This window comes from Pollachius pollachius, assembly GCF_949987615.1.
Source record: "Pollachius pollachius genome assembly, chromosome: 1".
NCBI classification, from domain to species: Eukaryota; Metazoa; Chordata; class Actinopteri; order Gadiformes; family Gadidae; genus Pollachius; species Pollachius pollachius.
This window is the reverse complement of record NC_136934.1, coordinates 41,862,414-41,884,913: the sequence shown is the minus strand read 5'-3', so window position 1 is coordinate 41,884,913 and position 22,500 is coordinate 41,862,414. Positions and strand designations below refer to the sequence as shown.

The following is a 22,500-nucleotide window of genomic DNA, read 5'->3' as shown; positions in this document are numbered from 1 at the left end:
TTTCAGCTTTCAGTTATTTGGAAATGTTGGCCTACCTGAAAAATCCATACAGCAGTCTTGGAGCGAAAATCCGTTATTCGGTCTGCGCGTATCGCAGGAATCTAGTATTCCCAGTTTAGAGTAAACGGGTGCGCTGCGTGCGTAAAGGTGCAGACAGATCTAGAAATGTGGCCGCCAATGTCACAGTACTCTGAGAAAATACAACTCTCGATAAGTTTCGTACGTACGGAATAAAGACAACTAGTATTTACAGCTGAGCAGTACAGACGTGTAGCCTGCGGGATCGCACACACCTTCACCGCATCAGAGTGCTGCTGACTTTTCCAATGGTGCCCCTTTTTGCTCTCAATGCAAGCTGGGGTTTGACATCACCCTTGCAATCTTCAAGTGATGTACGAATCTGTCCATTGTGTTTTCCAAAGAAATATCCTCTTCAAATAAATACATGCACGTCAGCTCTGGCGCTTGAGGGGAATTCTCAATATATAAACTCGTGCGTAATTTGGCCAACTATATATTTGGGGGGGGGGGGGGGGGAAATGGTAAAAAGAGAAAAAAGATTTTAGGATTTAAAAACACGCAGCCTGGTTCACCGACCTAGAAAAAACAATCTGTGTTTACCTTTGATGCCGCAGCAGAACTTTTCACGAGTATTCCCTCACCCCATCTAGTTGTGGAAAAGTTGAGAAATGAGTTGCACTTCTTTGCGCGCATCAGCGGGGATTTATAGTGGACTTATTTCATCACGTGCTCCTCCTGTTCCAACTAAGCCTGTGGTCACTGCGTTCTATAACCAGAGACTCCTTCAAAACCGAGTGACGGTGCGACGTATTGTAAATATGTGTGCGCACTGTGCCCATCGGGATAGTGCAACGGGTAATGATCCGTGGGCGCCCCACTCTACGACGCAGGGTCCTAAAGCCGTCCCTCATTCTAGAAAACCAAGGCAAGGCTAAATACTGTGTGGGTTTATAATATAGTATAATGTTAAATGTTGTCTTTCTAAAACAGTGTAGTTAGCTGCTGGTGCCTCAATGTTGTTTTTTTATCTATCCCTGGTTGCAAGAAAGATTTATAAACAAATACCATTTTTTTGGGTAAAATAGTTTAAATCCTCAAAGACAAATCACACAATATGAACATTGCAGGCAGTTGGGTTGCCTATAATGTTCATATCAATGTGTAATGTGCTAGTGTTCATTGTTTAATAAAAACATGCTTTTCAAACCCCCCATGGGATAGGTGCACTGTGGCCTACCTGTTCGTGAACATGGCTGGTAAAATGAACCAGAATGAACCACCATCTGGTATGTCAATATGAAATGCTAATGATCCAGCAAACTTTCCAGGATGGTCACTCAAAAGTAGCAGGTGGGGAAAATCAAATTTAGCACTGTGAAATGCCTTTCAAACATTGATGCCCAATTGAATAGATGTGTTGGGCCGTGCACAATTGTTTCTGAAACGCCTTGTTTGATTTGTGGTTAATACGAAAATGGCAAGGCATACACAGATGATTTAGACTCTGCTGCTGGAGGAATGCGTTTCAGCCCCTGAAAGTTTACATGGCAGGGAGATCAACAATTATCTGTGTCAAACATCATAAACATTTTGTCCTAGACAGGGTGACAGAAACCATGAAAGGCAGTGCCGTTTCCTATCCATTCATGCATCCTTCTAGAGCAACTGCCTGGTAAAGTATACACTGCGATACATACCAGAAATAAAAGCATACTTTCTATAAATAACAGGATTTAAAAAAAGACTATTTGCAAGAGCCTTTTTCCTCCATTATGCCCATACCATCCAGAATTAGCAATTCATCAACAGTGGCAGGTCTTGAGCGGCCAGCACCACCACATCGAGCCTGCTTGGTGTAAACCAGATGTTGTCACTAAATCAGAAACCGCAGACAGATGTGAAGCCTGCCGAGGTGTGTGTGCGTGTGTGTGTGTGTGTGCGTTTCTTATGGCGTTCATTGGTGTCCAGAGATGATAAATCCTGTTATGTCAGTTCTGCACTCGCTCGGCCAAAAAACACCTGCTCACCTCAAACCTCTGCGACAACACACCTGGAGATGTGATGTACTCTGAAGAGCCATGCACCTGTGCAGGCAGCATAAGACAGGCAGAAGAACCTGGGTGGAGAGCTTGCGACGGACGCCATCTGCGCTGCTGAGGAGGTGATCTGCTGGGGACTATATGTTCCTGTCGGGGTCACGGGTACACATTAGGGTGACCCAGGTAGAGCAGATATAAAGTGCAAAGCCAGGATTGGAAGGAGCGACAAAAGAGAGAAGGAAGCGGAGACCGGCGTTCCCATGACACTGTTGCTGGCAGCACAAGGTACAGCTGATCCAGAGAGGGACCATCCTCTTCCGTGGGATCAGAATAGTTCCAGGGAAATCGTTTCACCCGGCAGTGTGGCGATTAGTCCCCTAGACATGAAGCAGGGGTCGGGAGCGAACAACAGAGAGAGAGGAGTCAGCAGCTCTCTGGTCATCAGCGGAATCTGATCTGCAGTCAGTCTCAGGAAGAACAGTCAGATGCGGAGAGCCTTTCTTAACAGTAACTAAAGTGACTAATGGATCGATTTCAAAACATATACACACACTCAAGTGAGACAGAGTAGATAGGGAATACAGTTCAAGTCCAACTGGCTGTTTATTCAACCGTATTTAAAAAAAAACTTATGTACAGGAATAAAATAGGACACGGATGTAGCACAGGTCAAACAGCTCCAAGAATGAGACAGTTAAGTTATGTCGTTTGAACATGAGCTCCGGCTTCAAGTCAATAAAGCGAAAGCTTCATTTGACCCATGGGGAAAACAGAAGATTGTTAACCCTGTTCTCCACAACCTCAGGGACGAAGGACCTCAACGCCAACCCTCCACCCCCACCCCCATTCATCCAAGGCCCAGTGTCATTAGGAACGGGTTTGTAGAGGGCATCAGTCCGAATCGCTGTCCTCTGCACCCTCCTCGGATTTCGGTTGTTCCTCCTCTCCGTCGCTCTGTTTATCCCAGTCTTTCATTTTAGCTCCCATCATGAAGTCGTCTCTGAGGACACTCCAGGACGGTTTCTCGGCAGCAGCCTGTAACCCCAAAGAGTTAATTCAACACATGAATAGAATACTGTGAATGACTGCATCCAACATTGCTTCTCCTCAGGATAACCACTGCTTTAGAGCCATTACAGAGAAGTCCAACTCTGGACCGTTTCACTATCTTTAAAAACAACTCAACAGTGCCTCCACATGGATAGACCGCATAATTACACCAATACGATGCAAAGTTTGGCCCCTCTGGTAATTATGGTTTTGATTTGCTTAGCTTACGATGGTGTACCACCGTTGTAAGCTAACAATTTTTAAAAGTGTTCACCTGCTGACCTTGAGCCACCCAACCAATACAAACTCAAAGTAATTTTATACTTCTTGTCATTGCCCTTTCCCTCCAATAGATGTTAAAGGTCCGATGGCATGCCACCAGGTGTGGTGTGATTAGCCGGCACAAGCCGTTTTGGAAATCTGCCCCTTATGACATCAAAGGTGGGCGTGTCCACCTAGATGTGTGCTGATAGATCAGTCTACCAGCCTACCCAGTGGACTGTAGCAAACGTTGCTCATCTATCCGTCACACATCTAGGTGGACACGCCCACCTGTGATGTCATAAGGGGCCGATTTCCAAAACGGCTTGTAGCGGCAAATCACACCACACCTGGTGGCATGCCATAGGACCTTTAAACAAAGTCAGTTAACTCTTATCGTATACATTTCCTAGAACATCTGTCTTAAGTGACAGCCAGTCAGATATACGTTTAAAAAAATACATGTGAGGTTTCACATCAATGCCTTGCTCCAACTGAACAAAGAAGTATTAGAAAAAAATGGATTAAACAACAGGAAGGATGGATCCTGCAGGCTGAAACAGGAGCATCATTCATTGGGCAGATACTTTGAGTCTTAATTAGGGTATACCTGGCTGTTGCCAATGCTGTTGCATTCATTATTACCAGTGTTGCCACAGTTACCTTGAAAAGTAATCTGATTAGTGATTACTAGTTACTCCTTAAAATAGTAACTTAGTTACTTTACTGACTACTTGATTTTAAAAGTAGGCCCTGGGTGCACACACTGACACGTTTTTCAACCGCTTCCACCAACTTTTAATGCGTAGACAAAATATCCCCGCGTGCTTTACGGGGCAATCACCGGACGCATCTCCACGTGCGTGACGTAAACAGCGCGTTCTAGCGCTCGAGCTGCTCGGACCTCCCCGTGGGTTTAGTTCTCTGGCGATAACGTAGAGGCTCCCACGCACTCTCTCTGCTGCCGTCGCTCCAGCGCAACACACACACACACACACACTCACACACGCAGCACCGAGCGACTAATTCCACCGCTAATAACTACTGGAGGCGCGGACTCTGGAGAGTCAAGGTCGACACTCGCCTCTGATAGATTGAAGTCTTTGGAGACTTACGCTTCACACGCACAGGCCCTCTCACACAAACAGGTAGACAGACAGACACACACACACCACTCCATCGCTCTCAACGCCAATCTGTGATCCGGCAAAAGACATAGTAATGCACAGTGACTTTGATGAGTAACTTTAATCTGTTTACTGGTTTGGAAATAGTAACGCGCTAGATTACTCGTTACAGAAAAAAGTGGTCCGAGGCCAGTAATGCGTTACTAAGTAACGCGTTACTGGCATCACTGACTATTACATTGTACTAACCTTTCAACCGAAAATATTGAAAAAAACATGTCATGGTAGCCACATGTCATTGATGAAATGCCATCTATTAGGCAATATTGTGCAAATGTAAGGTGTAAAGGGGCATATTAAACCAAAACATAAGTAAATATTAGACTCACCGTTTCTTTCTCAGCCTTCACCACTTTCACCGTGTCCTTCCCCCTCAGCACATCGATGAAGTCTTTCTTGGTGACCGAGGAGAGGAGCTTGGCCTTCTTCCTGTCAGATCCTCCGACCTCTTTCACCTTATCGTTCACAAGGTTCTGATGCTTCCGTACGGCGTTAAACAGCTGCACTACACCTCTGGGGAAGAGAGTACAGAAAGACCTCTTATCAGAACATGTTTCATTGTTTCAGAAAAGCGATCACAGCACACCAATTGTAAATACTGGGTGTTTGCGTTCAAACTCAAGCAGAGACCACTGCTAAAGGAGAACCAAATTTGTCACAGAACGACAATTGTTCATAGTTCAAAATATAAAAGGCAGGTTCCCACCTGGTAGCCGTTCTCTGAAAGGACCTTTCCGCCTCCCGATCTGTTGCGATGTCAGGTTTTACCCTGAACATCATCTCCCACGTACGCTTCTTGTCCGTCTGTGGTAGGGAACCCAATTACAATCGTCAGTCTAAAAGCCAGAGTTAGCTTGAAGGTCCTGAACTACAGAATATTTGTTTATGTAAATCAAAACATGCCACTTTCATTCACACAGCACACACGCGGCTACCTTTTCTCTGATCTCCAGCTTTTCTTGTTTCTCCTTCACCTTCATCTTGTCCAACTCCTTGCTCTTCACCAGTATCGTTGGTTTGCTCGCTGGGGTTTTCTTCTGCAGAATCTTGGCCATTGCATCTGCCCACCCAGCATTAGGGTTAGTGGGTTCTCCGTCAACCTCCTCAATTCCTTTATCTTCATTGTCTGCCTCATCTCCGTCACTAACTTTAATGTCCTTGTCGGGATCTTCTTCGCCATCATCATCTTTATCATCAGCATCAGCATCATCTTCATCGTCGTCATCTTCATCATCATCATCATTATCATTCATGTAATTTTCTCCGTCGACGCTTCCCTCATCAGCATCTCCATCAGAATCACTCTGGTCGCTGCTTTCATGGTCTTCCTCCTCCCCTGAGAGATTAGACACGTGTTAGTAGTAGTACTGTAGTACATATGTCTAGTACAACAACCCCCGTCCCTTCCAACAAATGTTGTACATCAAACAAATAAGTGAAAGAATCCGTGTAGATGACACACTACGTCTAGGGCAACATCAACGCGATGTCGTTATCTTGTGTTATTGTTATGTTAACTTACCGTAGTCGTTCTAGTCAACTCAAGTTAGAATACCAAGAACAGTCGCTGTGTTTATAATAACAACAATAACACTAGCATAATGATAGAGGGTGGTTCCTCTGCCTGAGTTCCATCAGATTATCTACATTTGTAATACCAAATTAAAGTATGTTACTTACCAGATAACTCCACGGAGGTCTTCACGTGTGCTTCACTCGTAGCAGCCATCATTGTTCCGGAAATACGTCAGAGTGCAACAGGAAAAAGGTTCGACGAAGCAACCGCACGCATTCGGACGCAATCGAATAGTTCCCTGGCCGAGGCCTTTGAAATTCAAAAATAATTTTAGCATTGGGACATTGAGCAATATATAAGCATAGCCATATTTAGCATTATATTAGATTATAATGGTGATTGTTATGAGCAAGGTTTAATACACAGAAGTAACAACAAATATTACAAAACTATATTAAGATATAGTTTAAAATAAATGCAACATAACTTAATGAAGAAGCAGAATCAGACAATTTATAAAGGGGGGAAAAAATATATATTTTTGGAAGAAAATATGCCATTTTTTTTAAGATAATGTTTAGGTACTATTGTGGTGAAATTTCAATTTAGAGTAAAAAAATATTTTAAATTAAATATTTAATACTATTATTTAATTTCATCATTCTGACTTACTAAGTCAAAATAATGTGAAACGTTTTAAGCAAATAAGGCCCATATTGGCAATTTATATGAAATTGCAAATTATCTGGGAATAGTACAACCATGGAAACTTAAAATGATTCTGATTAAAATATCCGGTTAATCGGGTAATCCAGCTTCGAGAAACGTTGATTGCTCACATGATGTCTGATAAGTATAGTGAACAATGAGATTATTCAATCAGCATCAGTATCAGTCTGCTGTTAAGGAGGACAAAGGAAGGGAAACAGGTTGTGGGTGTGTCCCAAAAATGCCTTATGCCAACAAGGCTGGCCAACTGTCATTCTACAGTTCCCTGACACACAAGCAAGGGTTGTCTTCTGGTAAAACGCCGGGAACGCAGTGCGTCTTCTCACTCCAGAGGAAATCAGGGGCTCTCTTCTCTTAGTTATTGTCCAAGGAATAACATGGCTCGTTCAAAACTGCGTAAGTAATTTCCAGTTCCTCTTACCTTTTCCAATGCATTGCTCAGGGAACAGGCATAAGGTGTGAGGCAAGAAATACATAGATATTGGCTTCACTTGAAAGCAATCAACCTTTTTCTTGCAATGACCTAAATGTACAAATGTTTAGCCATGTTCTCATTGTTATAATTAATTAGCAGTATATTTTTTAAAGTGGCCACGATCCCCTGCCTCTTCTCCAGATCAGTAACTCAACAAAATAACGTATTCCAATAAAGCATTAAAGCCATGCGGCGAGAGTATGGCAATAGTTCATGTGACAGCATTGACCTCTTATGCTTGTATATCCAGAACAACCTGTTCTTTGAGTTGCAAACCACGCGCCCTTCACGCACCGACGCCTCACATGGAGGCTGTCACCCACCAGCCTAGTAGTTCATTCATACACCTTTTATTGTTCCTGTTCAAGCACTCTGCCACCCCCTCTGACATCGACCGATGTTTTCCCGCTGCATTTCAGGAGCGAGGGAACCCTGGGTGCAGGCCGCCCTGGGCTTCGCGCTGGGTGCCGTGGCGGGCTGCGCGCTGGGAGCCACGGAGGATCCGGTGGACCGGACCATCGCGGTGGTGACCTCGGAGGACTTCTTGAAGCCCGTGATGGACGAGGCCAGGACTGTGGGGCCCCTGGGCCTCGGCACCCTCTTGGGAGCCACGGCGTTGACCGCCTCCATGAGCTCGGTGGTGGCCGGCGTGATCCTCGCCGCCGCCACCGCCTCCGTGGTCCTGGCCAAGGGAAGCTGCTCCGCGACGAACGCCGAGTCGGTCGGCCTGTGGGTGTGGTCCGGAGTGGTTGGGGCCGCGGGGGCCACGCTCAGCGGGGCCACGCTTGGCATGGTCATCGAGTATATCGTGACGAACGTGGGCATGGTGGGACTCCTGATCGCCCTGAGCGTGTTCACGGCGCTGAAGCCGCCTCTGCACTTCCTGTTCAATGTGATCTGGCAGCAGCGGGAGGTGTGCTGCGGTCTAGGAACGGCGGCTTTAGCCCGGGAGAGGGACGAACGAGAGAGGGAGCTCAAAGAAGCGGAACAGAGGGAGAGGGTGACGGTGAAGGTGGAGCAGAGGACCCAGGCACTGGAGAAAGGCGTGAGGGCCAGGGAGAGGGAGCACATGGCCAGTAAGGAGGAGGAGCTCCTGCAGAGTGAAAGGATGGAGAGAGAGAGGATAGAGAGAGAGGAGACAGAGATGGAACACAGAACCATCCAAGACTGGATCGACAGCGTCGTGGTTAAATACGTGGACTTCATCGCGTTCTCCGGATTGCCCATGACCCTCATCGCCATCGTTACATCAGTGTTTGGCGTGAACGGCTACGGCGCACACCAGTCTGCCCTCATAGTGCTTTTGGGTTTGGTGGTCGTCCTCTCCTACTCGCTGATGAAGGTGTCCAGATTTAAGTTATGGATGCTAGCAGGATGCATGGGAATGCTCGCCACCTTCGTCGTGGCTATGCTCACTTTACACGCAGAACAAGAAGTCCTCCTTGCCAACAACAGGTTGCGAGCGGTGGGTCAGAGCCTCTCCAAGGAAAGCCTCACCCCTACTATGAACCAAAAGGCCTCCCTCGAGGCCCTGAACGCGGGCTTCTTCGTGGCCAAGCTGTGCCAGTTAGCATTAGGCGCGGCGGTCGGTGGGCCGTTGCTGCGATGGGGGGCCGGAGAGGCCAAAATCATCGTAGGGGCGGCGGGATTGGCGGGAACTCTTATTGCTGTGGTGGAGGTCATAACCCCTGCATTGGGGCAAGGGGGGAGGGCCGGAGCTCTGCTGGGGTCCGTGGGGGCAGCAGGAGTATCCGTAGGGGCCGCGGCAGCCATGGCCGGGGCCTGGTCATCCTGGGCGGGGACGTCAGGAACCATATTTGGACTGGTGTTGGGAGCACTTGTTATTGGGAAATGGCACATTGTAAACATTGGACTGCAGCTGCCTGTAGCCTACGTCTTTGCCATGACTAATCCATACTAAAGAGGACGCAGGTTTCGATGAACCCTTGAAGGAGTTCTATGAATTCCTTATTCAAATGCACTGTTATGTTTCGTGTAGCTACAGGACCTAAAAAACAAATTCCTACCATTGAGCCACAAAAACGATAAAGTCAGGTAAACCATGCATTTCTTTTGGCGATGCCATTTCAAGAGTTTTGATCAAATAATGTAACACTAACATTTACAATAATAAAACAAAAATGTATAATGTTTCAATAAATAAACATGCGAATACCTGTAACCAGTCATTATTTATAACGTGTATGCAACGCCTCAAAATGAATGTGTGCCATTTATGAAAGGTGAACCTTTCAGCACGAGATGTTTAGGATTTTTTCAGGACAGGTTCAGCTCGTACTGGACCCCTCAGCTGAAGGTATCGGCCGGTTGAACCAGTCAAAGTAAATAATTAACCCCTGCAAAGCATACCATACCAGATGGAAAGATAACGTTAAAAATGCAGCCCAATTAATACCTTATATATATTTAATAGATACATTATATATTTTTCATATATAATGTACTATTTCAACATTACTATAACAATGTACAATAGTACATTGTTACTACTCATTATAATGTGCACTATTCACCACAAGAGGCATCTGTACCCTAAATAGTTCCCTGCTTTGGTATCACGTGACACAACACTCACATGATCATTCCTTGTCGAACAAGGAAAAGATATACCATTCTGCCTGGGGGAAAAATGTTAGAAATGCTAATCGTATCTTAGCGAGACAGGCAGATAACCAACAGCTAGTGAATCTGGCTCCATGTAAACAGGTAGGACAAGCTTGTTGCATACAGCCTCAATACTTTTCATTTTTTTTAAAGCATTACAGCAGTGACATCAACTGTTACCGATGCATAGATCGAAAATGTATCACAGAGTAATCAAAGTTAAAAGAATTATTGCAGATGTTGTATACTTTCTGAAGGCTACATTCCTCTATGTGCGTGTATGCGTGTGCATTTAACTTGATTAACCTGGTCTTTCCCTTCAGGAATGGGGTATTTCCAAGTATTCCTGCTGCTGGCCCTGATCCCAGGGAGCACAGGTTTAGACAATGGATTGCTGAGGACGCCCCCTATGGGATGGATGGCATGGGAACGCTTTCGCTGTGATATCGATTGTCGTAAGGACCCCACGAACTGCATCAGGTATCAATCATATTGCAACATGCTCTCACGTAATGACTTTATGGATTTTGCATTATTAAAAATGATAAGCCTTTTTTAATTTATAATGATTACATTTATTTGAATGATTCGCATTTTGATGAGGTAATCAAATAAGGATTTGCACTTTGGATCAAACTAATGGCACTCAATATAATAAGACAACAACGAGACGTGCAGTCCTCTTTCCTGTCATACAGAAAGAAGCAACACTTATCCAAGCACAGATCATAGATTAAGGTAGATTTAGCTGCACCTATAACATACCATTCAGAATGTCAGTTTAGAATTTTATCAATAAAAGAAACTCAAGATTAAAAGGGCTAATGTTATGCAAAGAAAGTTGTATCGTGGTTACCTATGTTTCATTAACACCTCGTGCCCACTGCACCGTCAACGGATGACGGAAGGCGTGGTTGACGGATGGGGGAGTAGTCTTTGCGGAGGCATCCGTCAGCCAAGCCCGAGCATACGCGATCTGATTGGATGACGGATCCGTCGCGGCCTGAAAAGTTGGACATTGTTCAACTTTTTGACGGAGCCAACGGATCCAACGGAACGGATGGATCCACAATGCATTGCGGCTCCACCCCATTCAAAGTCAATGGGATCCGTCAACGGACGGATGCAGTGGGCAAGAGGTGTAATACTGATGCAATCATTTTATTTTCTTACATTTTCTAAAAGATTAAAAATAGTTCTGAAGGCTACCAATATAAAGTCTGTCTGTCCGTCCCTTCCAAAGTGAGAAACTGTTCCGAGACATGGCTGACCGACTATCTGAGGATGGATGGAGGACCTGGGGTACGAGTATGTCATGATAGATGACTGCTGGATGTCCACGCAGAGAGGCAGCGATGGGAGGCTGCAGCCTGATCCTGACAGGTTATACTGGTTATTTGATTCATCCTACCAAGTTCCCACCCAGTATAGTACAGTCCCCGCCCTGCTCCGTCCCCACCCAGTGCATTCACCACCCAGTACAGTTCCTAACCAGTACAGTCTCCACCCAGTACAAGTGCCACTTAGTCACAGTGATATTCAATGCCACAATTACCAATTAGGCATTTTGCAAATGGCTTTCTTGTCCTTTGGCAACAATATAAGGAACATTTGATTTACATTTCCTTTAAACTAGCAATTTCAATGCGGAGAAAAAAATGTGAACAAAAGTTACTACCGTGAAAAAGTGAAGTGCAGGTTTAGCTCTAAATTGGTATTACATATTTACATCACAACACTTGTAATGCCCTTGTGATTTTTACCTTTTCCCTTTTACAATCAGATTCCCAGGGGGCATTGCAAACCTTGCAAGGTACATTCACGATCGTGGCCTGAAGCTTGGCATCTACGCAGACATGGGCAGCGCCACATGTATGGGCTTCCCTGGCACGACCCTGGACAAAGTGGAGCTAGACGCCCAGACTTTCGCCAGCTGGGGCGTGGACTACTTGAAGTTTGATGGTTGTTACTCAAACGCTACTGAGCAGTCGATAGGTACTATTGAAGTAGGTTTTCACTACCAAATTGCAAAAAAGTGGAATAGAGATTTTACAAAAACAATATCAATATTCCCATATAGGTTACCCTTTAATGTCCAAGGCATTGAATGCGACAGGCAGACCTATAGCCTATTCCTGCAGCTGGCCAGCCTATATAGGTGGACTCCCCCCAAATGTGAGTTAATCATAAATATATATAAGAACCAAGCAAAGGCTTAATAATAGAATGTGCTAAGAACATCTATATATACAAGACTATTTAACAATTGTGTACCTGTTTTCGAAACAGGTGAACTACTCTCTGCTAGGGGACATTTGCAACTTGTGGAGAAACTATGACGACATTGAGGACTCGTGGGCCAGCGTGCAGAGCATCCTTGACTGGTTTTCAACCAACCAGGACGACCTCCAGCTCGCCGCTGGCCCTGGACACTGGAACGATCCTGACATGGTATGTGGTTTGGTTGCACTTAAAACGTCATGTTTCAGGCTTGCTGAGCTTTAGGCCTGTGTCCCCCCTGTGAACTATTTGGTGATAATCAAATCCACCACCACTGTCATTTGTATTGCAATATTATTCGGAAAAGCAAACTATGTTCTGAATCCTCTCTTCTTTTCCTGTATTCTCCAAAATAAACAATCTTCTATTTAAAAAAATGCCTTCTCTTGCTGCTCTAGCCTTAATTGACTCTGGATGTTTCTCCGTAGCTCATCATTGGAAACTTTGGTCTCAGTCTGGATCAGGCGCGAGCACAGATGGCCCTGTGGGCCATCATGGCTGCCCCGCTCGTCATGTCCAATGACCTTCGGACCCTGAGCGCCGATGTGCGGGCCATCCTGCAGAACACAGTGGCAATCGGCATCAACCAGGACCCCCGAGGGATCCAGGGGAGACGGCTGCTACAGGTGACTGGCTCCATCACAGACAAGTCTCACACTTCATTCTGAATCCATAGGTTAGCCTTGATGCATTCCTGTAATGGATATGAACATCCCGGACCGGCAATCAGGAGCACTGGGAGGATTCCCGTTGCTGCTTAATGTCTGGCAGGCCACAGATAACCTTAGAAGCAGGCGGGGACAGTGCTTCTAGTAACGGCGGTTAGATAATGCAAACTGTGAGGCAAATATTGGTGGCATAATTGAAAATGTCAAAAAAGCCAGTGAGCTAATTGTATGCTTAAAATAATTATGACAATGCAACCTCTTCCGTCTTTGTAATGCGTGCATGACGGGTGTATGTCCATGGTGTGTGTGCGTGCATGTATGCTATCACTTATCGTGGTACTCACTGTAAAGCACTTTGAGTAGCCACAAGACAGAAAAATGCTGTATGAATACAGTCTATATACACTGATATTATATGTAATACTTTCCATAGTATATCAGTTATATAACTCTGGATAGTACATGGGATAATCAACTATTGGACAAAGGCAGAGGAAACAGTGTCTCTTCCTGATCTCCTGTCATCGTATTGTGTCTCATCATGATGTCTCTGTTCCTGGTGGCGTAGGAGTTGGGTCATATCGAGGTCTATTGGAGGCCGTTGTCCCAATCGGCCAATGCCTTGGTGTTCCTGAGCCTTCGCCAGGACATGCCATATCTGTACCGAAATTCCCTGGCCAATCTCAACTTCCCAGCCGGCACCTTCGAGGTCTGCTCATATCTTATCCTTCTTATCTTATGGCTTTGTTTTTCTTATATTTTCTTTAGTCCTCTATTTGTTTGTTTGTTCATTTCTTTTTTATTTTTTTATTTTTCTTTCTTTCTTTTGGATTTCCTCTCTTTTTTCTGTTTTTTCCATTTATCTGTCTGTCTTTCATTATTTTTGTCTGTATTTCGTTCTTCCTTTCTTTCTATGGAGGGTTACCTCACTGATGAGCATCTTTGTCCCTTCCTCTGTCCAGGTGTACGATGTGTTCTCTGGGAAGACCCTGAGCGGCCTGACTGACCATACCATTTTCACGGTGTCCATCAACCCCTCCGGCATTGTCATGTGGTACGTCTACCCAGCCAAACAGTCCCCCCGGCCCCCCGAGGACACAGGGAGATATCCATACTTGCGCAAAAAATACAGGATGTCCTAATTTTACGAGATAATTAAACCGTCCTTTGTGCTATGAAGCAGCAGGGTTTTTTTTGATATGTCTGATTCATGTCGTGTTTTTTAAAAAAATCATTTAGGTAATATTTTAATCACTTTTGTGCCTTGGGAAAAAATGGGAAATACATCTTGAATCACGGCAATACCAATTCAGCAGTGCAGTTGGAGAAGCTAACCTACCACTGAGGGGCAGTGTGGACTTAAAGATTACCCACAAAAAGTACTCTGCCTGTTCCTTTTAGTCCCCACAGACACACAAATAGCCATAATCCGATTAACCACCTACACCTTTCAGTGAGACGAAATGCAAGGTCATGGTATAGATTAGGCTAGCCTGTGTATGCATGCGTGTGTGTGTGTGTGTGTGTCTTGGTGCAATATTAGGATAAGCTTTCTAAGATGGAGCCTTAGCAGTGGATTCTCATGGATTATGGATGGGTTGCTACATGGTAAATTGGTATTAGTGTAAGTGTAACCTTATTTCATGTAAGGCATTGGCAACCTTGTGTTTTTCAGCTGAAACAAAGCAGTGTGTTATTAACATAGTTTAAATAAAATAAGAAACTGTGTGACTTGCTTTCATTTGCAACATTTTGAAACTCCAAGATATCACACCAAGACTTGTTCCATAGGATTGAATGAATATATATGAATGAATGAATGCTCCATGTGAATTAATGCTCCATAAAAACGAATGCTCCACATTAATAAATACTTTGTATTTTGTATCTCTTGTATCTCGTTTTTGCGTTGTTTCCGAAACAAATGAGGTACAGTGACATGGCGTTAAAGTTAAAATACTTTAAGAAATTAGTTTTATCTAGCAAAGAAATCAAATCAACCATCAACACGGATCCATCAGACCAGCCCAGTTGGAGGTCATTACAATACAATATTTTACCCACATTGCATCACTCTGGGGGCATCGCTCTGCCAATGGTCAGTGAGTTGAAGCCAGGGAAACCCGGCCTAGGTCCACCCACGTCTTTCCCACGGACCCTCTGGTCAGCCGGGGGGTCGCTTGGGGTCAGCGCCCCTCTGCCAGCTGCCATCACTCACGGATGGATCCACCAGGAAGACACCGAACATGCTGAGAGCCCCCCCCCCCCCACACACACACACAGACACACACACACACGCACACGCACACGCACACACACACACATGCTCTTCAAAAACATGTGAGGGATTTGCACTCATCCCAAAAAAGAAAATGTTTACAGTTTTGGGGCCAGCTCCAGATCCTGCATATATGTGGGAATGTTTCATACAATTTCATACAAATTTCAATACAAAATGTAGACAAAACTATGCCTGTGGCATTGACTAATAATTTGATTAACTTTATTTAAAGACATATTTCAAGGGACATGACATTGTTTCTTCTCCCATTTCAGAAGTGATAAAATTACTCATGATTCCATCTCGAATTGTGTAATTGCATTTATCCATCATCATGTTACTACGCTATATGAAATGGGTAAATAGACGTCAATGTGTTCTGTATTAATTTATTCTGTAAAGTCTGTCAAGTCAGCCTTTGCACATAATTGTGCACAGAATCTCCTCTTGTGCTTGACCTGAGGCCAACACATAATGCAGCTCTTTAAAATACACCACCCCCTCCACCCATCCCGAACCTCTTCCCAAATACTTCATGCTTTCTCCCTCGAGCGTACCAGCTGAGATGTTTTACAGGCCGTTGTATACGGCGGCACAGATCAGACCAGAGGCCCTCCACACCGGCCCTCCATACATCACCGCGTGCGTCCCGTTGAACTTGGCAGGAAGTGACAACGGTGGGTCATGCAGCAGATGCCTCCCAGCAGGTGACTGGCTCTCTCTGCAGGCCTGCGGGGCCTGCAGCACCGCATAACATGCAGCGCTTCCCCTGCAGCGCTTCAGGGCAGCTCTTTTATGGCTCTGTAAAAGAGGAAGCCGTGAAGTTCCCAGGTCTCGTGTTCTACGGGCAGACCGAAATTCACCCAGAGAAAGAACTCGCACAGAGGACCGCTCACACAGGTACAGATTGGCGAGCGGCCCCTCGGCATCACAGTGAAAGGAAGGGAAAGCGATGAAGGAGAGGAGATGGAGAGAAAGGGCAAGGCTGAGAGTGGCCCATGACATCATGTGTTGTGTATTGATTCAGGAGCCTCATGTTGATGCATGCTGGGATGAGTCCGTTGACCTCATTTACATATTAAAAAGATCAAAGAAGCTCAAATGAAAGCATGTTAGAACCGGTTCAGCGAGGATATAGATGCGGCAGGATAAAATGAGTATCGGAGTCAGAAGAGCCGCACCGGGGAATATTTCAACGTTGACATCTTGGAACCGTTTGGATAATTATGGGAATATAGAGCATCTGTTTTCCTGGGGTCGGCCCAGAGAATTGGTGTGGAAGTGCTTTGTTGTAGAAATGGCACGGTCCCCCTTGTTGCACCGACCCATCAGATGAAGGGGACGTTTGTCGTTCGGCAAAAAATACTTTGATTTGGCGTACAGAACAGCACCCGGCGACCCACAGAACTAAACTTTGACCGCGCGGTTTCCCTGTTGCATGCAAAGATGAAGGCACCGCACATCTGCGGTATCCTCCTCATATGTTTGATTCAGCACAGCAATTACCGTTGGGGAGGTCTGGGAGTGGACCTGACAGACAAATCCCATCCCGCCCGCCGATCACCGTACATGATGGGGAGTCACATGCAAAATAGTAGTATTTAGTGTTCATATGTAAATAGTTGCAGGGGTTTGAGAATAGGCCTGAACGCCGGAGAGAGACAAAGAGATGGAACAAGAGGAACCGTTAAGAGAGGACGAGACAAGGTGGAGCAAACGCTGTTGAGAATCCCACCCTGCAGTGTCTCCACTTCAACACCCCTTGTGACATTTCCTGATTGCTCTTGTTCCAACCCTCTCCGTGTGTATGTTTCACGTTTAAAAACCGCGCAGCCACAGTATTATTTTAGACTTTATGGAAGAACATTCTGTGTACTGGAGGTTTTCTTCTCACTCTTGGCCGCGGTGCTCCATGTTGACCAAGAGTCCCCGAAGGAAACTCATCTGTTCTAATAAAATAGGATGAGAATGTTCTGCAAATAAGACTTGCTTGTTTTGAAGACTTCTGCTGTTTTATTGGAATTCCTTTAGGCTGTTGCGTTACCACACAGTTCTGCAGGAGTGTTCGGCGATAGAGTATTATATGTGACTGTGGATGGTGGAGACGTACATCCCCTACACCTTCTTAAAGTATTAACACAAATGAAATGGAGGTTTCATTTGTGTTAATTCAAACAATTTCAAACAGAACACACATCCTTCCATTTAGATCCAGGGATCTCAAACTTGATGACGACAACATGTACCGTGTTCTGAATGAAGCATGGTGCACCCCCTATTTAAAGATGTTTTGTCAGGGTAAGTGATGACCTTACCACACCCTATCTACACAGTGCCATGCTGAAGATAATCTGTGAGGCACGATCAGAGATGGAAGTCCCTGCCACCTATGTACGTTGGCCGTTGGTGTTTATTGTTGTTGTTGTGTGAAGGCAGTGTGTGTCTGTGCGCGGTGGACACTCTCACTCCGTTCGGTCCTCCAGTTCCCTTGCTATATGTTGATCCAAAACTTCCCGCAGGAGCTTAACCACAGTCTCCCCCACGGACGGGCTAATCCGGCCCCTTGTTCTGACTTACTGCCCCGAATACACGGCCTCCTCCACCCTATGACCCCTCAGGAATTCCCCAGACTTACCATCTCATGGTCGGGGGCCATGGGACGAGGCATAGGTCAAATCCACTGATGAGAGAAAGCTAGCGTGTACAAGTACAGATGAAAGGAAGGCATGCGTGACTCTTCAGGAACCCTATGCTGTGTCTGGGACATACAGCTCCAGGTACAGGCCCCAGCGGCGTCGTCCTACGCAGGGTTGTAGAGACAAAGCAGGGTGGGCTTCCCCGGGGGGTGACAGAATTAGGCAGTCTGAAAAGGGTGTGAGTGTGGTAACTGAAGACGATGGGCAAAGCATCAGGGCAGATGTAGGGCCTGACCGGGGCGTCCGAGTGATGTAGTTTGCAGGACCACTTTTGCTCAACAATGATCACAGAATACGTTATCGTTAGCCTCATTGCATAATTGCCTGAGTAATGTTTTGGCCAAACTGTGATCTAAACTAACTACTCTGGAATGCTGCTGATTAAATGTGCCTCATTGGCTATATCCTAAGCCAATCAGAGTGCTTTTTACATTCCATAATCAATAACTATCTTAAGTCATATTTTTGGCGCAAAATACAAGATGAACCTTAAAATATGACTTGGACAATTATGCTATGAGGCTAACGTTATGTTCTTTCAGGCGAGAGGTTCTCATTTCGTCTGTTTATTTTCTCACAGCCTGTTTATTTGTTTCTCATTCTGTGTTCTGTGTGTTCTGTGGCAGATGCTGGCCAAAACTGTACCTGTTGTACTAATAAGGCCTTGGTAGCATTTTGGTGGCATATTGTCTCAGAAGAGAACAAAGTAGGGCTGGTCATAATGGAAACGTACAGTGCGGTTACCCAAGGTTTCAACCTCATGTGTGGCCCTTCTGTTCATTGATGACGCAAACTAATAATTGGGACTTGACTGTGGGCACGTACAACCAATTCATTATCTCAAATGATTATATAATGCCAGCAATTAGGGTTGGACAATGGAGTCAATGGAGACAATGGAGTCACACACTTAGCTGACCATGTCCGACATAGACGACACATCAAACAGAGAAAGTGTACTAAAAAAGATCTTATTCTATTACTGTTTACTAGAATTTAGAATTACTGTTATTTTTGGACAATTTTACTCAAGTAGGAGTGAGTGGTATAAAAAGGTAAAAACTAAATCAAAAAGTAAAAAGTAGTTCGTGAGAAAAAAGTTACTTTGTTACAAAGAACATGAACTCCAAACCAACACTAAATAAGGAACCTGTGTGAGTTTCTTGATAAAATAAATAAATTAATGTTCGGGTGAGACTTGAGTGATTGATAACTGACCAACCAATCGTAAGCATCAGGTTGAATCAGTGTGACAACAGGTGGTTTTCTTTGATTGGCCTTTGGATGTGGTGGCTGGGCGTAAAAATACAATTTTCTTTCGATTTTGCTTTCACACATTTAAGCGAGCGCCAATGTGGACTCTGTAGCTACGGCATAGTTCAATTAAGCAAAGTAGAGTAAACAGGGGTTCACTTATACTTACGAAATATAAATATAATACAAAATATAAAGCGCGTTATCTCGAGAGCCGTTTGTCCGACGGTGCAATATGGTAGCTTCTGTTGAAGACGACCCGCTCCCTATGTAGCTATAAAAGGCTCATTCAAAGCTTACAGAGCACTTATTAAAATGAAAACATGCTTATGAATATTAAACCAATTTCTGCCAAGTCAATTTTGATAGATGCTGCTAAATTCTGGACCATTTAAAGAAAATTTGTGATTTTTAACACCTGGACCCTATTTTCCAATCATTTTGGGCATAAGGGACTTATGCGAACAACAAGTTTAGAGAAAATAAATAAGTAAAATAAGACCAATTACACTAAAAAGATACTCAATTGGAATTACTTGAGTAGTTGCAATTACTTTACAACCCTGAGACATGTAAACCAAGTAATACAAAATGTAAAAACAACAGAAAATCATATAACTGAATTGCAGGGCATTTATTTAAATTTCCCCTATTCTCTTTTTATTATGTGAGTAGTTTTCCTGTAGTGACCGTGACAAGTGGTGACAGCCTGAGGTGGACCCTAACTACTTCCACCTTGTCCTTTATCTGCAGACAAGCCTCTCTGGACCTGCGCCCAGACAACTACATGGCCGGCTGACCGTTGGAGCTGCTTAAACCCTGGAGGGGTGGCGAGGGGCCAACGAGTCAGCTGCTTCCAGGCACGAGAGAGAGAGAGAGAGAGAGAGAGAGAGAGAGAGAGAGAAGGTCAAAGTCAGGGCCACCAGTTGTTGATTCATTTGTACCTTATTTTACATTTTGTGCTTTGGCAATGGAAAGTTAACTTTTCCATGTCAATAAAGCCCTTTGAATCCTGAATCTTGAATCTTGAGAGAGAAACAGTGAGAGAGAGAGAGAGAGAGAGAGAGAGAGAGAGAGAGAGAGAGAAAAAAAAAAATGTTAGAGAGATAGGGAGCAGGTCAAAGTCGGAGCCACCTGCCACCTCCACTCTCGGGGAAACATTGTGAGCTTAAACCATGCATGGCTGCTTTGAGTCTGATGTCTGAATCACCACAGCTAGCAACATGAGTCGGGAACCAGTAGTTTTCCATGACTCACTGAGTCATGGAAAACAGACTGATCATGACTGGCAAACATCTTTGTAGCTGTACTTCTTGAGATGAGCATCCTCTAAGACTGCATGACTGCCTGGTAGGGCTGCTGCTCTGCTGCTGACCGCGAGACCACCTAGAGGAGGAAGGCAGTGCAGCACTTCACGGGCTGCCATCTCCCCTCCTCGGAGGGCATCTACCACACAGGAGGCCTTAGGAAAGCACAGATAATCACAAAGGACGCCAGCCGATCAGGCTATGGACTGCTCTCATTACTGCTGACATTAACGGAGCATATGAGTATGGATTACCAATATTGAATATTTATATTCTTTATTGCCCATTCATACTCTCTTTTGTCTATTCCCACCAGGATACATATGCTGTATTATCAATTCTTTACATTCTCTGAAATGGGTTTTATTTTATAATATGTATATTTTTGCTGTGTGAGTTATACTGTGCTTATGAAGAATAAAATACTTTTACCTTCTGCTTTTATACGGCATTTGGTAGCTGACAAGCTTAGTTCCCAACTGTTAAAAGTACGATCGAATTCTGTGTCGGACTATGTTGGACTATCGGAAGTGGCAAATATATGCATTTGTTTCAATTTACCTTTTCATTGTTATACTTAAGTAAGTCAGCCACATTGTCCATATGATTGAATACTCATATCAAACTGGAAATAAAAAGAAAGAAGATCTTTCTTTCTCAGGGAAGCCAGCGGTCAAGCATTCTTTCTAAAGCTCTTTCTCAGAGTAGCCCCTGATAGTTCAAGAGCCCTCATCTGATTCATTCATTAAGTCAAGTGAAAAAAAGGTTCAGAGGGATGGCATGTCTAGTTAAAAGCCCGCTGGGGCTTGTCCAAACCTAACTACATTGCATTTGTGTCCACCTTTAAAAAGCCTGTGTGTTGACACTCAGATTCAGAAAGTGCCTCAGTCACCTCAACCAACTCTCTGCGTATTTCTCTGATATTCTCTGATAACACACTTGCTATAAACACAGGCTCAAGTTCAAGTTCAAGTTTGGTTCATGAATTCTGGACTATAATATTCACTCAATGCACTAATACCGTTTTATTTTCATTTGATCTTGCTTTGATATTTGGTCTTATATGTCGTGACATGTCTGTCAGACCACTGAAGACAGGTGTACATCTCTTTGTTCATAACTGCATTAAAATTGTGTATCTCCTGCAGTAATTTGAGGTTAGATCAAACCTTTCCCTCAGTAAACAATACCTGAGCACAATTTACAACTGGCTTAGTGGTCAGCGACCACTAAGGTGGAGGGGCGTACGAAAGACAACAAGGTTTAGCAAGGTGAAGATTGTACATTATTTTTCCCATGTCAAATTGCCCATGCATTTTTAATGTGTACCTAATCCACTTGGGTAACCCACCCCTGGTGCCCAGTGGCACATAGTGTGAAGGCCAGTGATCCGAATTACTGGGATATCGTTGAACCCGTGTCACTCATCACATTCTTCACAGAGCGTTGAGATAAAGGCAGCTGCCATGTGGTTAATAGTATAAAGGAAGAGGATACACAGAGATGTGGCTAAAGAGTCAATGTCACAGAGAGAGAGTCACTTTTGAGCCCCCTTTAAGTCTTTGAGTCTCACAAATCGGACTTTAGATCCATATCTAAAGCCTGATGGCAGATGAGCTCAAATCCGGATGAACTGTGCATTTCACTTTCCTTCCCTTCCTATTTGTTTAGCGAGCAGTAGTTAACTATAAAATAGTCAGGGTTTCAAGGCAACACTGTGGGGACTGGTCACTGTAGTAATACCCTTAATAAAATGCCCTTCTGAAAGCTTCATCCACTCACATGAATTAACTAACTTTCTTTGGTAGAATATCTCCTTGACGGAACAGGGACCAAGGCGTAACTCCGCCCCATGCAGTCTCTGGTTTCCTGCCCAGGCTCTGTGCCGTCTCCCCCCAGAAGCTATAACACAGTAGGACTGCTGGATCCAAGATCACATTTAAGTGACAAAAGCAACGGCGACACTGACAAATTCAATCTATTAATACTGAGATAGGCAGACGTGGAACGCGTGCAGACATATGCACTCATGTGCTCTACATTGCCCCCCCCCCCCCCAAACACACACACACACACACACACACACACACACAAACACTCTTTCCTCATCC

General features: G+C 44.6%; 4 protein-coding genes across 5 annotated transcripts in view; 2 read left to right on the top strand and 2 right to left on the bottom strand.

The window, feature by feature from the left end:
- tgfb2 (transforming growth factor, beta 2) overlaps positions 1–831 on the bottom strand; it is a 20,328-nt gene extending 19,497 nt beyond the window's left edge. The window contains exon 1 of one of the 2 annotated variants that reach the window (XM_079757725.1): positions 1–831. This exon is cut by the window's left edge and continues 512 nt beyond it. The gene's annotated coding sequence lies outside the window, so the exon portion shown is untranslated. The other variant, XM_079757726.1, reaches the window with a different exon arrangement.
- A 1,808-nt stretch (positions 832–2,639) lies between these two features.
- On the bottom strand, positions 2,640–6,292 carry rrp15 (ribosomal RNA processing 15 homolog). The gene is made up of 5 exons (XM_079755025.1): positions 6,239–6,292; positions 5,494–5,894; positions 5,265–5,362; positions 4,888–5,071; positions 2,640–3,095 (listed from the first exon to the last, which is right to left on the bottom strand). Exons 1-5 carry the CDS (start codon positions 6,288–6,290, stop codon positions 2,952–2,954), a joined length of 879 nt encoding a protein of 292 aa, XP_079611151.1. The 5' UTR covers positions 6,291–6,292; the 3' UTR covers positions 2,640–2,951.
- Positions 6,293–7,074: 782 nt separating this feature from the next.
- On the top strand, positions 7,075–9,460 carry LOC307082022 (uncharacterized protein). The gene is made up of 2 exons (XM_079745427.1): positions 7,075–7,199; positions 7,698–9,460. Exons 1-2 carry the CDS (start codon positions 7,181–7,183, stop codon positions 9,197–9,199), a joined length of 1,521 nt encoding a protein of 506 aa, XP_079601553.1. The 5' UTR covers positions 7,075–7,180; the 3' UTR covers positions 9,200–9,460.
- Positions 9,461–9,598: 138 nt separating this feature from the next.
- On the top strand, positions 9,599–14,030 carry LOC307082030 (alpha-N-acetylgalactosaminidase-like). Its single transcript, XM_079745440.1, is given in 9 exon segments — positions 9,599–10,383; positions 11,147–11,192; positions 11,198–11,286; positions 11,687–11,898; positions 11,984–12,078; positions 12,193–12,354; positions 12,612–12,809; positions 13,420–13,560; positions 13,814–14,030. Coding segments are annotated over 9 exon segments (1,278 nt in total). The 5' UTR covers positions 9,599–10,228; the 3' UTR covers positions 13,994–14,030.
- Positions 14,031–22,500: the final 8,470 nt, after the last annotated feature.

Bases quoted from the DNA above. Each gene is read 5' to 3' on its own strand.
- rrp15 (XM_079755025.1), bottom strand. From the start codon at position 6,290: ATGATGGCTGCTACGAGTGAAGCACACGTGAAGACCTCCGTGGAGTTA. The intron at 5,363-5,493 runs GTAGCCGCGTGT...TCCCTACCACAG, and splicing joins AGCTGGAGATCAGAGAAAAG to ACGGACAAGAAGCGTACGTG. The intron at 3,096-4,887 runs GTGAGTCTAATA...TTGGGGTTACAG, and splicing joins TGAAGGCTGAGAAAGAAACG to GCTGCTGCCGAGAAACCGTC.